The sequence below is a fragment of the Merops nubicus genome, unplaced genomic scaffold (assembly GCF_000691845.1).
Source record: "Merops nubicus isolate BGI_N331 unplaced genomic scaffold, ASM69184v1 scaffold21904, whole genome shotgun sequence".
NCBI classification, from domain to species: Eukaryota; Metazoa; Chordata; class Aves; order Coraciiformes; family Meropidae; genus Merops; species Merops nubicus.
This window is the reverse complement of record NW_008605222.1, coordinates 28,826-44,830: the sequence shown is the minus strand read 5'-3', so window position 1 is coordinate 44,830 and position 16,005 is coordinate 28,826. Positions and strand designations below refer to the sequence as shown.

General features: G+C 43.9%; 1 protein-coding gene across 1 annotated transcript in view; it reads left to right on the top strand.

Annotated features, from left to right (window-relative positions):
- The window catches only part of RUNX2 (runt-related transcription factor 2), a gene marked incomplete at its 5' end in the record, with an annotated part of 79,770 nt that overhangs the window by 44,263 nt on the left and 19,502 nt on the right, over nucleotides 1-16,005 (top strand). The window contains 2 exons of the mRNA XM_008939284.1: nucleotides 564-737; nucleotides 10,324-10,485. Coding sequence (XP_008937532.1) covers nucleotides 564-737; nucleotides 10,324-10,485 — 336 coding nt within the window. The remainder of the gene's footprint in view (nucleotides 1-563; nucleotides 738-10,323; nucleotides 10,486-16,005) is intronic.

Sequence of the window (16,005 nt, the reverse complement as noted above, 5' to 3'; positions counted from 1 at the left end):
TCTTCTCAAATCACTGTGACTATTTACATTTTGGAAAATCTCCCAGGGGAATAATGAAAGCTGATGACTAACTGTGACAGAGTCAAAGGAAAAAAAAATAAGGGAAAAGCTTGCATTTTCATAGAAAAAAAATCCACAACATATAAATCAGGCATGGAATAATTGTCCCACTTGATAATTTCTACTTAAATATGAGGCTTGCTTTTGGAAAAGGAACTTTGCCCCTTTAATTACCTAGTGTAGATAAAGCAGGAAAAAAAAAAAAAAAAGAGAAAAATGACCAAAAAAGACCTTGTGTTGGTGTCCTCATAAGTGCTTATTTTAATCCAAATTGCAACATTACACATCTGTATGGGCACAGTTGTGCTTGATAAGACTTTCACCAGCAGAACTGTCCCCAATACACAAATCCCCCCCCAGTGTCGCTGTGTTATTGGGGTAGGTGAGATACCTATAAGAAATCTAATAACAGGTCCTTAGAGTCCATTCTGGGGTTATTTTGGGTGTGTTAAATTACTAAATCTTGTTATTAACGCTTTTATTTTATGATTTGCTGTTTCCAGGGCACAGACAGAAGCTTGATGACTCTAAACCTAGTTTGTTCTCTGAACGCCTCAGTGATTTAGGGCGCATTCCTCATCCCAGTATGAGAGTAGGGGTCCCGACCCAGAGCCCACGGCCCTCTCTGAACTCTGCACCAAGTCCTTTTAATCCACAAGGACAGAGTCAGATTACAGGTAAGAGACAGAACCATAGGTTTGACTTGCACAGGCAACGGTAGTAATTGCTTATGGATATTTGTGTCTCAACTGCAGTAAAAGAGGCTGTGACAGAGTGAGAGATATGCTCCAAGCAAAGCTAGGTGGGAAGTGGATTTTTCTGGAGTGTTTGAAGCTGAAAATGTCTTTTTTTTATTAATTTTTTTTTTTTTCAATAATTCCAAAATAGTCTAAAATAGTCAATGTGGGTAAATGGAGTAGGAATCTGGTGAAGCTCAAACTGCCGTACTGCCTTGCCTTCTCCTCCATGTGTGCAGGAGTACGTATTAGTGTATCATAAAATGAACATTTTTATTCAGCCTTTTTAGTTTGCACTCGTGTTGAGGGAAGCAGCCAGCATTTAATGGTGTTGCTATCAGAATAATAATACAATCTGCTCATGTGGCAGTTCCCTTCTCTCACCAGTGCTGACCACTGTTACAGTAAACGAACTGGGTTATGGAGAATTCTCCAAAGGTTGCTTGTGAGGGTTGTATGCAACATTTATGATTGCATGCTGAGAGACAGATTTCATTGTGCTGAGAGAAATCATAAAGTGCCATGTGTCACAGATTATAAAACTGAAATAAGATGTTTAACTGCAGCTATGCCAGACCTTTGCAACAAAACTGTGGAGCCTACAAAATAAACTGATTTTGTCATTTTTCTAAATTCAGAGCGGGTTAAATTTTTCAGAAGAGTTTCAAAACAAGCTCTACCTAATTTTGACTATTTCTACACTCAGAATTTATGCTGTCATGTTCATGTCTATTCAGGATGTGAAGAGGTGTTTCCCCTGACCAATTCACTTGCCAGAATGGTTGGAGAACTTCACCTAGATGAAAGCCTGTCAACATAACTTTTGGCTCGATTTACTAGATCAATTTAAACCTCAGTTTTGCTGCTGTAGTTGCATCTACACGAGGAGTTCTTTGCCAGTATATACCAGTATTCCTCTACTGGTAAAGCACTCTGACTATAGACATAGTCTTTGAGTCAACCTAGGAAGATTTCTGGTTTCATGTTTCAAGTGGTTTTGACATGATACCAGCTGAAACTTAGCGGTTTTAACAAAGTGTTGTGGCTTTCTTCTTCTTTCTTTTTCTTCTTTTTAAAGTTCAACTGGTTTATTAATTTGCACTAAGAAAGAGAAGTAAGTGGGTTAATTGGAACCCAAAGCACTCAGAGAATTGAAATGAAGAAATTGTTCCCATGAGCTGTGGCAGAGTTCTCCCAGAACTAGAAGTCTAGCTGTAACTAGTGTAAAATGTTTATAATGTATTAAATATGTCAGTAGAACCTATTACATGGTACCTGCTGCCCACTAGCTTCCCAGAGCAGGTTTTTTGGCTGGGCTTAGTGTTTTGTTGGTTGGACATATGAAGTCAGGACTCCTGTGCATATAATTTTCTGGTCAAGAACTGCCAAACCAAAGCCCAATAATTTTTATAACCTACTGTCTTCTGTCTGGTGGTGTTTGGGGACATAGATGCCAAGAAAGCGGGGGGGAAATCTGGGGCTATAATCAGTTTTTTCTTTCTTCCTTGTGCCTCCATAGTTTACCTATTGTGCAACCCTATATCTAGGAGTGAAGGAGGGTAAAATTCTCCCTGACCCCATCTGGTGATCAGCTTATGCCCTGAAGCACGAGAACTGAGATCCCCTTGTAATTTTCTTCCTAGCTAAGTGTAACCTCATATGCTGGTCTCATTCACATAAATGCCTCCTGTAGAAACTGTTCTGCTGGGTTTGATTAATAGAGTACTTCTCTGCCTCGTTATGAATCAACAGCAGTATTTACAGATCCGGGAGGTGAAAAACTTCAGATGAGCTTTAAATAAGCCTGACTGGAAACAAAGCTGTGTGGCATTTGCTGTCTTCTCTGCAAATTTAAGAGTCAGCAGTTCAAAGCACCAGCTGAGACTTCATTGAGAAAGGGAAGATATGGTGTTAGTCAGGCAGAGGGAGTGAGCTGAACTGAGGAAGGAAGGCTGACTTTCCCATCTATTGTGGATTATGTGCTTTTCTTGCCAGATAAACTCACAGTTAGGGAATACCTTAGAATCCAAAATTGCTCTCATTTTCCCGATACCAGTGAGGACTCGGCTGCTTATTAGTTTTGAGTGGGTAATTGGTCTGATACAGTATTGCCCATGTTATTCCCTATCCTAGTCTCTTCCTCAATTCAGAAAAGTCAAACACCCCACTCTCAAAGGCTATTTGTCAGCTTTCTGGTAGCCCCCCATTAAAAAAGGCAGTTAGTGTGAGCATATTACCTTGGTGTGAGCACTTATGAATTGTGCTACTTTCTCCACAATGTTTTTTGGTGCTCCTCAGGACATTGATTGTAATCTGTAAGGCATCACATGCTTTGATGTTCCACCAAGTTCTGGGATGCTTTTTGTGGACAGTCCCTCCGGGTTATTCTGTAATGAAAGGTTGCTCGTTGCCACACAAACTGTGCCAACAAGAGGCAAAGCTGATGGCGTAGACAAGGCACCTCTTTGATTGGGTGGTAGGAGGCCATGGGAGATTGCTAAATGTCCTCCTGTTTGGTGTGGTAGTAGGGAGTAAGCTGCTTGGGCTGTCCATCCCCTCCAGTTTCCTTGTTGCGGTGTGATGTTCACTGGGAATTACCCACTGGCTTCTTAAAATGGTTACTGGGGTGGTATGGCTTGAGTATGAATTAAAAGGAGAATAGACCCTTGTCTGAAAAAACAGGATTTTTTTTATTACCTTTATTGGAATTTACCAAGCATTCCTTTAGAAATACCTTTGTTTCTTAGTCTTTTTGCCTAGTAATGTAAGGAAAATAATTAATTCCCAATAACTTTAACAGTAAATACCGGTTTCCCACGACAAAAATCTATATTATTACTAGTAAGCACATGAACTGTTTTTGTTCCATTCCACTTGAGGTCTTGCATAGCTATTGCATGATTAAACAGAAATAATATTTAAAGCCTGGCTGGCCCACACCTGAGTCTAAAAGAACTCAGCACTTTGGGTTTCACTCTTGTATTTCTTTTCTCTATCCAGATTGTGTTTATTTTCCTAGAGTATCAGAGCACAGGCTTTACAAATCACAGCACAGGAGGGAGCTGTAGTGGTACAAGGCACAGAGTTGCCCTTATTCGACATGGCATTTTAACAAGGATTCTGCAAAAGCACCGTCGGAGGGTCATTAACAGACAAATCACCCCATCAGCAGATGCCTTGGCTGAGGCAGCGCAGGTCCAATTTGAGCCGCGCTTGCTGCCCGTAAATCAGGGGTCCTGTCTGTTCACATTTGGATGCTGGTATTTTTGCCTTTTTCTGTTTTGCCCTTCCCCTGACGGCACTCACACAACTTGCTCACGTCTCTGGTTACACTCCTGGTCACACACTGAGCTGCTGCAGCAGCGTTTCGCTACGGAACGAGGAAAACTCTTGTTTCTCTAAAACACAACGGGTGAGGATTAGCTTCTGTTGGCCAGGAATAATCATGGGCATAATGGCAGGAGTGTGGTCGGCACGAGGACCCCGGCGGCTGGACTGTGGAGACTGAAGTGGGAGCTAAGTGAGGTTTCATGCTCCATCACCCCTGTAGCACCAGCTGATCTATAGGCAACCTGTGACTTTCATCACTGAAATAACAGCACTCCAAAGCAGGTCCCGTTAGATTTTTTCTATTTCTTTTTCCTCTTCCCCACCCTCCATGCACTTCAAGGATGTGATGCATTTGTTTCTCATCATTCTTAAGGTTGTAGAAAGCAGATTTAGAAGCTTCAAAGCTGGCTTAGCTGGAAGTTAATGAGGGGGTCTCCAGTGGCAGACAGGGACTGGTTTCAGGGACAGTATGCACTGAGCCTGCTGGGAAGACCATGGGCAGAAAGCACCTTCAACTGCAAATGGAGGAAGAGGATGGTACCATCTGGGCCTTCCTTAATTCCTGCTTTCAGTACTTGCAGGCAATGGGCTGGACACTGCCCTTTTGCAGAATCAGGGAGAAGGCAGAAGGTTGTGCTCATCACAGCGTTGGCCTGGGCTCTCGGTATAAAGTTGTGCAGCATCCACATCAAAGACTAGTGTCTGTTCTCCAAGACCATGTGTTTCAGGACAAGTTTGAAACAGAAACTGTGTAGCCATTATTAGACTGGCACTATGCAGGTACCCTGCCAGGGGTTGGCTGTGCTATACTTGGGACCAGCAGCACTCAAGCACACACCAGTTTGTAGCTGGTGCACATCAGTCTAAGAGTGCATAAAAGTACACGGCTGCCTGGAACAGATAATTTAAAAATAGCACAAGCAATAATGGGCTTACAGGATGAATTGTGCCTTCAGCTCACTGTGGCATGGAGTAACAGCTACAAGACTCCTTGGATGAGGGGGTAGAGTTGGGATTTCTGCTGCCATGAAGACAAGGGTGGCTGCAGTCTGCTCTATTTTATACAAATTGATTACATCCTTCAGGGGACTGGCGAGTTGCCATTGTGAGCCTCCATTTGGTGAAGCTTGTGTCCTTCTGTTAGTGTTCTTTTAACTTTATTCCCCCTTGCCTTTGCAATGTAGTTGCCCTACTGGCATGACGTCGGTTTATTTTTTTTTTTTTCTTGTAGAAATGTGTCTCTTAGCAGGGGAGGGAGGGGAGGAGAAATATTTTTAGAGGTTCTTCAGGCCAAAATGTGGTCTCAATTAGATTTCTGTACATTGTGGTGTAACTCCATTGGATTTGACTTCATTGATTGAACTGGGCAATCCAGCTCAAGCCCTGGGCTTTTAGAGATGCCTAAGAAATAGTCAGAGAAGGAGGTTGCATTTTTGTTGTTGTTGTTGTTTGGCTGAGGGGTGTGGTGTTACAACAATAGTTGGGTTACTCATGCAGAAAGTCATCTTGGCTTTATTAAGATCAGAAGTGAGGATGTTTGCTTTAAGTGTTTGCCAAAGATAGCTCCAGACAGCTTGTTTTTGAGTATCGGTGGTAGCACTGATACAACCCACAGCAGCCAGTGCTGGAGCTGATGGCTGGATTTAAATGAGGGTGGTTTTGCAGAGTACGTGAGCACATGTGACATTGGGGTGTTGTAGATGATACACCAAGGATCTGCCAGCCTCTGCTCATGCTCTGATCATCTAACTCAGCTTGGGAAATAGGAAATTGATTTTGTTTTTTCTGTAGTAAATCTGCGTGCTTCATAATCCAGTGCCGAAGTAGTGGAAAAACTCATTCTTTGGGTCTGTTTATGGGCTTTTTGTTCTTTCCATTGACACTTCAGAACATTTCCATTGAAGGAAGAGGAGTCACTTTGCTGGAGAGACAATGTCATCAGTGGGAGAATGGGTCACTGTCTTTTTGGTTTGGATTTGGGTTTGGGTTTTTTTTTAAGTCCTATACAGTGCATCCAAACTTAGACTGATTTTTAAAACCACTCATTGTCCATTAAGCATCAGTGTCCATTGTCCATTGATGCAGTCAAGTCACAGACCACAAGGGTCAACAACTGTGTATATGTCCCACGGACTATAAATGTGGCAGTAAAACCTAGACACAAAATAATTTGCACTACTGGATATTTCCTGCTTTGGTGAGGTTTACGTGGCAGAGCAAACAGGACGGAGCTGTTTGTGCATTAGTTCAGACCTCGCCCCGCTGCCTTGTTTCAGCTGAGCTGTGCCCAGGCTTTTTTAGCAGACACACGATGTGCCCTGTTGTGAAGGAATATGCTGAAAGCCACACTTCTCTTCACACCCACGCAGGCATAACAGAAATGTTTACAAAAGGAGGACTGCTCTTAGTAATCACTCCAAGATTTTCAATTGCAAATGCAAACTCTGAGTGGCCCTCTGCCTCTTTTGCTGTTGTTGAATGCTCTGCAGGCTCTCCCCCGTAGCTGTACAAGAAAATGTGGGGCTTTCTCCTGAGCTGTTCCATGATTTTTGTATTAGCATTTTCCCTTGTTTTGGAGGGATTCCTTTAGGGAGGAATCCACATCCACTCTGCCTCAGAGCTCAAAGGTTTCTCGTCTGTTCACGACTGGGAAGATGTGTTGTGCCTGCAGAGCATGTGGTGCTTTGGGTGACAGTGCAAAGCCCCTGGCCCGCAGGAGCCTGGTGGACACATGTGGGCCCACCAGCCAGAGTGAACGGGGAAGCTGGTCTTTGGTGTAGGAGGCTGAGGAAAACCTCTCACAAATCCACTTGTAGCTTCCTCCCAGCTGGTATGAGCTAAGTCACTCCACCCCTTCATGCCTGACCAAGGAAGAGGTGATCCTCCTAAGGACATTGTTACGTTTCCTTCAGAGCATCTGCATGGATCTGCCCTGGAAGTGCTGTTCTGGCAGCTGGCACCTCCCATGGTGCTCCCAGCACCCTCCTTCCCCCAGAGAGGTTTGGTTTGGTTTGGTTGTGTGTGGGACCAGAAGAGATGGGCTGGTTTGACCTCAGTGGCCAAAGTCTCTGCTCCAGCAGCACTGCAGGGAACATCTCTGCTGGTGGGATCAAAGAGTGCCATGTGAGATCAAGCTGCATGTCCACCTTCTAAGACTAGATTGGGCAGCTTTGGATTCTGCTTTCCAATATTTTACTCTGGAGACAGAGCAATGCTGCTGAGCAGCAATGTTTAGCCTGTGGGCTAGCAGTACATCAAGGGCATTTTGCTGCTTTCTGCTCTCACATCCATGCACACCTTGGCTGCTCCGTCAGCAGATGCTGATTTTAGGGCATTTAATCTAAGATGTGGTGAAACTTGTATCTTCACTTTCTGGTTTCCTAATGGACCAAAGATAAGACTTTAAGCCAGTAAGCCCAGGGCAAAATTCCCCATTCTGTCTTGACCATGACCTCAGCCATGCCTTAGTGTGGAGAAATCACAGTAACCCTCCAGCCTGAGGTATTGTGACCTTATCCTCAGTCACTGCGTTCCAATTCATCATCTGATGTTCTATTTCTTTGAGGGTTTTCCTCTTTATTACCTTCTATGCTCTGAGAAGAAATGTCCTCATTTCCCTGGAGCCAAGTTTCTTGCACTCTGGTTTTAGAGGGGCTGAAGTTTGCACCAGAATACCTGGGTTGAAGGCTTCCATCCACGATAACCCCCTCATTTTGTGAATAAGGTACTCAAGTGCCTACACCTTAAAGAAATGACCAACTAAATATGCAATATATAATTTTAATCCTTAAATTTAGGTAGAAATTATATCAAATGGAGATTGGGTGAGTTATCCAGGTCCAACAGGAGATCTGTTTCAGAGCCAGCAGCAGTTATGTCTCAGTACAGTGCCTTGTTCACAGTCCACCCTCTGTTTTTCTCTTTCTCTAAAATGCTTTGCAGTTTTAAATATCACAGTGTTTGACTCATGGAGAGCTGAAATAAAAAGTATATATCTAAAAAAAAGAAATGTAGTATTGCATCTCTGAGGCTGGAATGAGCTATAGAGGCTGTGTATAGATTGAAGCTAGACGTTGTAAGAGTATGTGGTATGTTTGGGGGTTTACTGTTGGTCCATCCAGCCCCATATTCCACCTCTGACAGTGAGGTATTGTTTTGAAAGACCACTTGAGGCCTTTGATGACCACTTTTTGCCATTCGTGCTTCTTGTGTCCACACAGGCATTCACAGTAGTCGGATTAAGGATGTTAGGTGTACAACCAGGTCTAACGTGAGCGTTCAGTGTGGGGAGGGTGCTAGAGACACTCAAGATCTTCTCATGTAATGAGGACTGCACTTCCAAAAGTGGCATGAACTTCCAGAAGGCAGCTCCTTTCCTCAGGTTTTCACCATCTTAGACCAAAGTCCTGTAAAAACATCCTCTACTGTGACTTCTTTTTCATCCTTTACCTACTACATGGTTTCCTTCCAGCATTTGAGCTGACCTAAACCCCAAACTTTAAGGGACTGTATTTTAGATTCGGAAGCAGAGATTGAAAAGCTCTTGGAGTTCGAAGGAGCTCGGATTTGAGATTGTGCTCCTGACACATCATTAATTTTAAGATTGTTTTCCCAGCAAGCCTAGGCTTTCCATTCCCAGTTGAAGATCATTTACCATTGACTGCATGGTGAATTATAGCAGTGGAATGAGGCAGAGAAATATGTCGATATCAGATACAACAACGAGCAGTCAGTCAGATTTGAACCTGAGCCAATCTATACAACCCTAGCCTTGAAATTGTTAAAACAAAGAAGTTCATTACATTTAATGATCAAGTGTCCTTCGGATTTGTTAGGAGTTTGTTAACCATTTATATTACTCAGCTCTAATATAAATGGCAAACTTCAGGAAAATCCTCTTAAAATTAAATTGGAAAGTTGGAGGGTTTTTATTTATCTATATAGTTACTTTGCTTCAAGGAAGTATCTGCTTTCCAGACATCTCTTCAAACAAATCGTGTCTGAGCATTAAAAATAAACAAGGGATAGCTGAAACTACAAGGTTGTGCTGTGTGGAAGACCAGGGAAAGGAGTTTAAAAAAAAAAAGAAAAAAAAGTTGAATTTCCTGAAAAAGTGCTTTGCTTATGCCACATGGCTATCACATTACTGTCTACAAAGGAGGGCCTTAGCACAGCGCTCTGATGTAGCAGGTTCACCAAACTGAGACGACCTGATGTGTTTGACTGAAAATACTGAGGAGGATTTGGAGGGATGTGCTACAATTTCTATGAGCCAGTTCAAATATATTTTTCTGTTTATCGTGCAGTGCCCAAAAAAAACTTTGAGGTTGAAAGTGCTTTGTTTTTATCGATGTAAAGAAATAAAAATAATAATTTATGAGGCATTCGGTGGTATCTTTATCACCAGATATTAAGTGAGACCACATGGTTTATAAACCCAAACATCAGTGAGTAAAAGTAGGTCTCCCTCTCTCACTTCGTGCAACTCACCAGTGCTTCAGCAAAACTGTATTTATCCTTAAAATCATTCATCCTTGGCTGTAGCAAGTACATCAAAGGCATCATTAACTTCCGATAGTTATCCCAAACCATTTGGGTTTGTATTGTTGTAATTGAGGTGACTGTAGGTAGTTGGGCCACCGTCCAAAAGTGCCATTTTTTGGACGGATACTGATAAGATTAATGACGTTTTCCTTCTTGGATAGTATTTTCTGCACTGAAAACACTACTGTGGAATGTTTGAACTGGTAACAACTTGACAAGCGTGCCAAGTGCTGACTGGAGAGTCTCCCCACCTCTGAATCCACTTCCTAAGTTCAGACCCGCGTCTTGTACTTGCTGTCTGCTTATCTGTCCAAATCCTGGGGGACTGGCAAGTCTCGGTGTAACGTGCTGTTAGGCCTGGACGAGAGACACCAGGAATCTGCAGCACAGCTGCCAGACCTTTTGAAACTCTGCTCCCTGCTCTGTTCATTTCCCCAAAAAATTGCTGTGGGGAGGGGAGGGCACAGAGTAAGGCTGGAAGGGGTTGAGTCCTACAGCGGCAGGTTGTGTTTCATTCCATTCTCATTCCTTATAGCACCAAAGTGTGTATGCTCAGTAATCCCACCTCTTTCAATTAGGCTGTTGATGCCCTAAAATTTTTTGTTCTTTTTTAAAACATTTTCTCTTCCTTTCTTTTTTTGTTTTTCCCTAGACCCGAGGCAGGCGCAGTCATCCCCACCATGGTCCTATGACCAGTCTTACCCATCCTACTTGAGCCAGATGACTTCACCGTCCATTCACTCCACAACTCCCCTGTCCTCCACTCGAGGCACAGGACTTCCAGCCATCACCGATGTGCCCAGACGCCTCTCAGGTAAAGACCATGTTTTCCCTAAAATCATTATGCAGAGCGGGGAAGGACTGGCAGAGGCTGCCTCCGTGGCCTCAGACAAACCTTACTGAGAAGAGCAAGGCTCAGTCAGTGATGCCAGGGTTACAGCATGGTGGGCGGGGGTCAAAGTCCCTTTTTTTCTGCAGTGGAAGAGCTGCTGTGTTGCTCTGAGCACGTGTCGTTTGAGTGTCTCTAGGTCCATTTCAGATCGGACTATTTTTAAATTGTGAACCTGATTCTGTGAACAAATTCTATCTTTTCTTTCCCCCTCCAAGAGGGTGTTTACTTGCATGTTTTAAAGTAATTGTGATATTCTCTATTTTTTGGTGCTTTACTTTTGTGGCGTGTGTGATATTGGGCGTCCTGACAGAGAGATGCCTTTGTTTCTTCAACAGTTAAGGCTAAGGTTCATTCTCCTGCATTTCAATCCAGTAGCTCACGAAAGCCTGCTTCCGTAGTTACTGTGTACTTAAGATGCCTATCAGAAACTAGCTGAGTCACTTTAGGGTAAAGATTGGACAAATTGTGCTTTGGAATGATGCAGGAGGGAGGAAATATATTTAGGAACATAGACAAGACAGCAGTGAAGAACTGAGACTGTTTTTTGGTTGTTTTATTTTTATGAAACAAGTGAACATTTACATGCTGTGCAATTCATTTCTAATGGTCTCAGTGATAAAACCATCTGTGTGAAGTAATCTGATTGCCCCAAAGTAAGATAGAGCCTGTCATGGCACACAGTCACCTTGTATAGCTTGCCAAAAATGGGGAACCTTAGGGGAGGGAGGCTCAGTCTTAAAACTCCAACCTTGCAAGTGTGGAAATATTAACAGCCTATGCCAAAAAAGCATGTGTAATGTAAAGAAAGCCTTTATGATTCATTAATGAAAATCAAAGAATCAGTCTTATTACATCTATTTTTTGCATGTTTGCAAGATATTATTATAATCTTGGGTGCTGCTGCCATACACCTGTTTGACTCGCAGCCAGCTGAAGTTCTCGCTGTCGTGTTTTCCCCTTCCACCAAGCTCACAGAGCTGGAAGTGTGGATCCCTCCACGGAGCTGCATCCCTCACAAGCTGAACTTCAGCCAGCAGGCGCCTAGGGTTTGATTAGCACAGACTCCTCGATTGCTTTCATCTTGGAGGAGGGATGCTTTGTTTCTCCAGCAGACAGCGGCGAAGCCCTCTGCGGCCCTTGCGCTCTGCCTCTCGTGGGGCCGAGGGCTGGAGGGGGTGGAGCAGGTTCCCGCGGGCTCTCTCTGCAACGCGCTGACCTGGTTCAAAAGCCTCGACGGGCTTGATGCTGAGGAAATGCTTTGATTGGCCCCAAACAGGTTCCCTTTGAGTCAGAGCCTCCTGACGGTCTGTGTTGTCGGATGGGTTATTTTTGCAGCCGTGCCCCCAGCGATACCTCCAGGAGAGGCTCGGCTGGGACCCTGGCAGCTGCACTGCAGCATACTTGCCCTGCAGCCCTTGCTTGTCTGTGTGTACTCAGACGTGAGCGCCTGGCATGTGGGCACAGGCAGGATGACTAAAGACCTGGCTGTGTACGTTATGTGGCCGCAAACTGAACTTTTCTGTTGTGCTGCTCTACGGTCGGTTGCCTTCACGCTTCTTGCCTTTCATCTTTTGGGGGTTCGACCAACACCTCCGCAAGGCTTTTACCTTTTCCCAGAGTGGGGATCTTACTTCCAGTTCGATTCAAGATTGAAAAAGGGGGCTTTGATCTTCTGCAAGTGCCAGAGGTTGTCTGCAGGGTTTGCTGATGTTCAGAAATACAGAGCGGTGTCCCTGGGTGGAGGACAAGCCCTGATGCTCAGCTGCAAAGAAGCACGTTGCAGCCCCAGCCACAGATGCTGAGGTTCCTCTTGAGGGTGTCTACCTAGCAGTGCCACAGAGGGGAGGGCAGGATCTGACCCCTTATGTATACAAAGTACAGGGAGAAATGCAGCTTTAAAGCTGCCCCTTAACAGCCACTAGTTTGTGCCTCACACATGGAGAAATGAATTCTCCACTCAGTTACTTGTTCCATCTTTCAGAGGAGAGCAGAGCTTTGATGGGGGAAAATAACTGCTGAGAAAACAACTGAAAATGTTAGAAAACACCAGGCACCTCTAATGCATGAGGGAGAAATTAGAGTTTTACAAGGCCTTGAATAAAAACAAACTTTGCTTTCTGATACAGTGGCAGAAATCTGATTATCAAGGCTATTAAAAGTATACAAGGTAGTTTTAATGAATGCCATATTTACTGCCTGTTGCTTAACATCATGCAGGAGGAAAAATGGATAAAACTTCCCCCTTGGGCCTTGGATGTCACACCTACAGGCGCAGGACTTCCTACCTGCCACAATTTCAAGTCACTCAGCCTTTCCATAGGCCTCCATGGCTCTGCCTAGACAACTGCTTAAGTCGTGCTCACCCAGACATTGAAAATAGATGTCTAATAAAGACAAAAAAAAAAAATCTAATAAAGCATTAGGTCCTCCAAAGGAGTGGCTCCTGGTTGTATTGTCAATGGCAGCCCTCTAGAGCTGTTTCTGATGGTACTCCCATAATAAGAAACAGTGGTGGTCCTCCCCGTCCTGGGATGGATGCGTCTCTTGGTGGTGAGGAGGCCTGTGTTTGAGTCCCAGATTAGGCTGAGCATCAGAAGTTTGGAGCTGTAGGACAGGAGGTGATGGGGACTGCTGTAACAGTTCATGCAGTTCTCCATCCCATGGAAGAGGGGAAAAGGGCAGAAGGCTGCAACCCTGAGGAGTTACTGGGGCAGGTTGCTGTAACGTGGCTGAACTGGTCCTGTCAGTGTCTAGACTGATTTTTTGCACAACTGAAAAGTTTGCATGCAGGCTGCAGGCACGTGCAAATGAGTGCCCATGGCTGTCAGGCATCAAGTGTTAGTCTTTTATTCTCCAAATGGAGATCAGTGCTGTATTTGCAGCGTCACACAACTAATTAATGGTGTGTCACACATAACTGGGCAGTATGCGACAGCAATAACTGAAAAGCAAAGCAAAAAAAAGATTATTTGGCATCAGTCATACAGCTTTTGAACCAATGATATCTCTGGTGCATAAGTCTCATGTTCACATCAAGAATAAAAAAAAATAAGCTCATGAGACCATGCAATTGACTTACCTTATTGTACCAACTCAGTCATAAAAAGAGCAAGATTCCCCACATTTTATTAAAATCTCTGTCTGCTCAGACTTCCCCAGAAGACGGTGAAAGTTGGTGGCCTAGCAGATTAATATTCTTAATTAAATAATATTGTAGTGGAAACCATGGGAATATATGAGCATGGTCATTTTGGAGAGAGTTTTGCCTGAGGGATGTAGTCTTATTGCATGATTCACAGTGACTGCACTCGGGCTTTGTGTCCTGTGCATAACCAGCGTGCATGTGGGATGGGGAGCATGACTGTCTATTATGTAATTAATGCATATGATTCATATAAATACACATCACAGCCATTTTACATAAAGCTTTGGGACCCATCCAGCAAGGCCTCAGCACATGCAAGGTTCAGAGCAGGGAGTTGTTCCAGAAGTTGGGTTGTTCCTGAAGTCAGGTGGAGGAGGTATGGGTATAGCTATCCCCAGGGTAGACATCCATATCTGAGGCAGTCACCCTCAGCTCCCTTTTGAGTCCGTGGGGACAAACTGGCATTTACAGGACTTGACCAGTCTGCAGAAGAGCTGTACTGGTCCCTGGCCATGCCTTGGAAGAGCCTGTTTGTCTCCACAGGCTCTAAAGTGAGCCTAGGTGAGCAAGTCAGGTACAGGCACGTCTGATCTGATAGTCTGCCTTTGATGAGGTGATTTAAGGGATGATTTTACTGTCCCATAAACATACCCATATCACAGCCTTGCTACACTCCAGTCCTGGTTTAACCCTGCTGTGGCCTGCCTCACCCTGACCTCTACTTGCTCTGTGGTTGCAGGTTTTGAGCTTGAATTTAGTTTTTTGACAATACTGAGAAGGAAGGTGGGGAGACTTATTCTTCTCCTACACTTACACCTCCTCACCCTTCTGCCTAAATGCTAGTCTCTTGCTTTTTGCTTCACCTTGGAGAGAGATGTGTGGGGTCAAGGTTCTTAAGATGCTGGAGGAACTGTCCTGCAAGTGTAACATGAACACGTTCAGTGCTGGCGGTGGAAGAGCCTGTCCAACACAGCTGTGTTTGGCAAATACCTGTATGACAAAGAAGAAAATTGAAAATCTGAATCTAAATAGCAGGACAAATGACCCAACCTGCCTTTTCCAGTCCCAGGCTTTCACTCTTTGTAGGTGGTTGTCAGCTGGGGATGCTGGCCTTGTGCCACCATGCCCAAACTCTCCTGTCCCATGCACTGGAGCCCCCAAAGTGTTCAGGGTGGATTTGGTTGTCTTTGTATTTACTGTGTCGTTGAATAGGGACATGCTGAGATAGATGAGGGACACACTGAGGTAGTTGAGGACACACTGGGCTCATCCTCTAAAGAAAAAAAGTGTGCAGACCCATCCATCTGAACTAAAGGAGCCAGAAAGTGCATCTTTGCCAATAAATTACACAGTGGTAGAGCCTGGGCTGTCAAATACTGGTACTATTAAATTGTCAGCGAGGTTGGTTTTGAGCGAGGTTGGCCAGCATGGTTGCAAACAGGTCCCAGCCGTGGTTTGGAAATGAGCAGAGTCCCAAACCTGTTCCCGTGGGCAGCTTTGGAGGCAGCAGCTCTGTTGCAGAGGCTAAAAGGATTTAGTATTACAGCTGTGGGCAGATCATCCGGGCTGGATTTAGAGCCAGAGCCTGGCTGGTTGCTAGTTTGAGCATAGCCAAACTTGCCCATCAATTCATCTGGATCTGTAGATATCACCACACCGTTGTGGACCATCCTGGACCTTCATCACATACTGAATTTAAGAAATATTCCTGATTTCCAAGCTCACTGAGGGCTGGCAAATACAAATGCAGCCCTGCAAATGCCAGCCATTCCTTAATCAGTGACAATACTGCTCCTTTACACAATTTAATTTTCATTCTTTTAAACCTACAAATTAAAAAAAAAAAAAAAAAAAAAAAAAAAAGAGCAAAACCCAAACAAGCAGCTCCAGTTGAATCTCTAGATTTAGTGTTTGAATTAATGAGAAAATGGCTCATGGTGCTGGACTGGTTTTTCTTGAGGTCCTATGTGGGTTATCATCTTGGTTTTCTAACCCTGAATGTGAATTAGCTTGGATTTTGCTTAACAGCAAATATGTATATGAATTTTATAAAAAGGATTTCCCCTTTTGGGAAAATTTGGTCTTTGAAGAATATTAACTTTAAGAAAGAAAAGTTGGTTATCTTCTTCTGAGGAGCTCAGAAAACTTTACCACCACTAAGTAAAAACGGTGGCCATGAGATGTAGCTATTCTTGCAGCCCCTAAATTCCTATTAACTTTATTAAATGGTAACTAACTTCATTGTGAGTAATAAGCACATTTCAGGATGGGACCTTTGATAAGAGAAAGCATTCCTG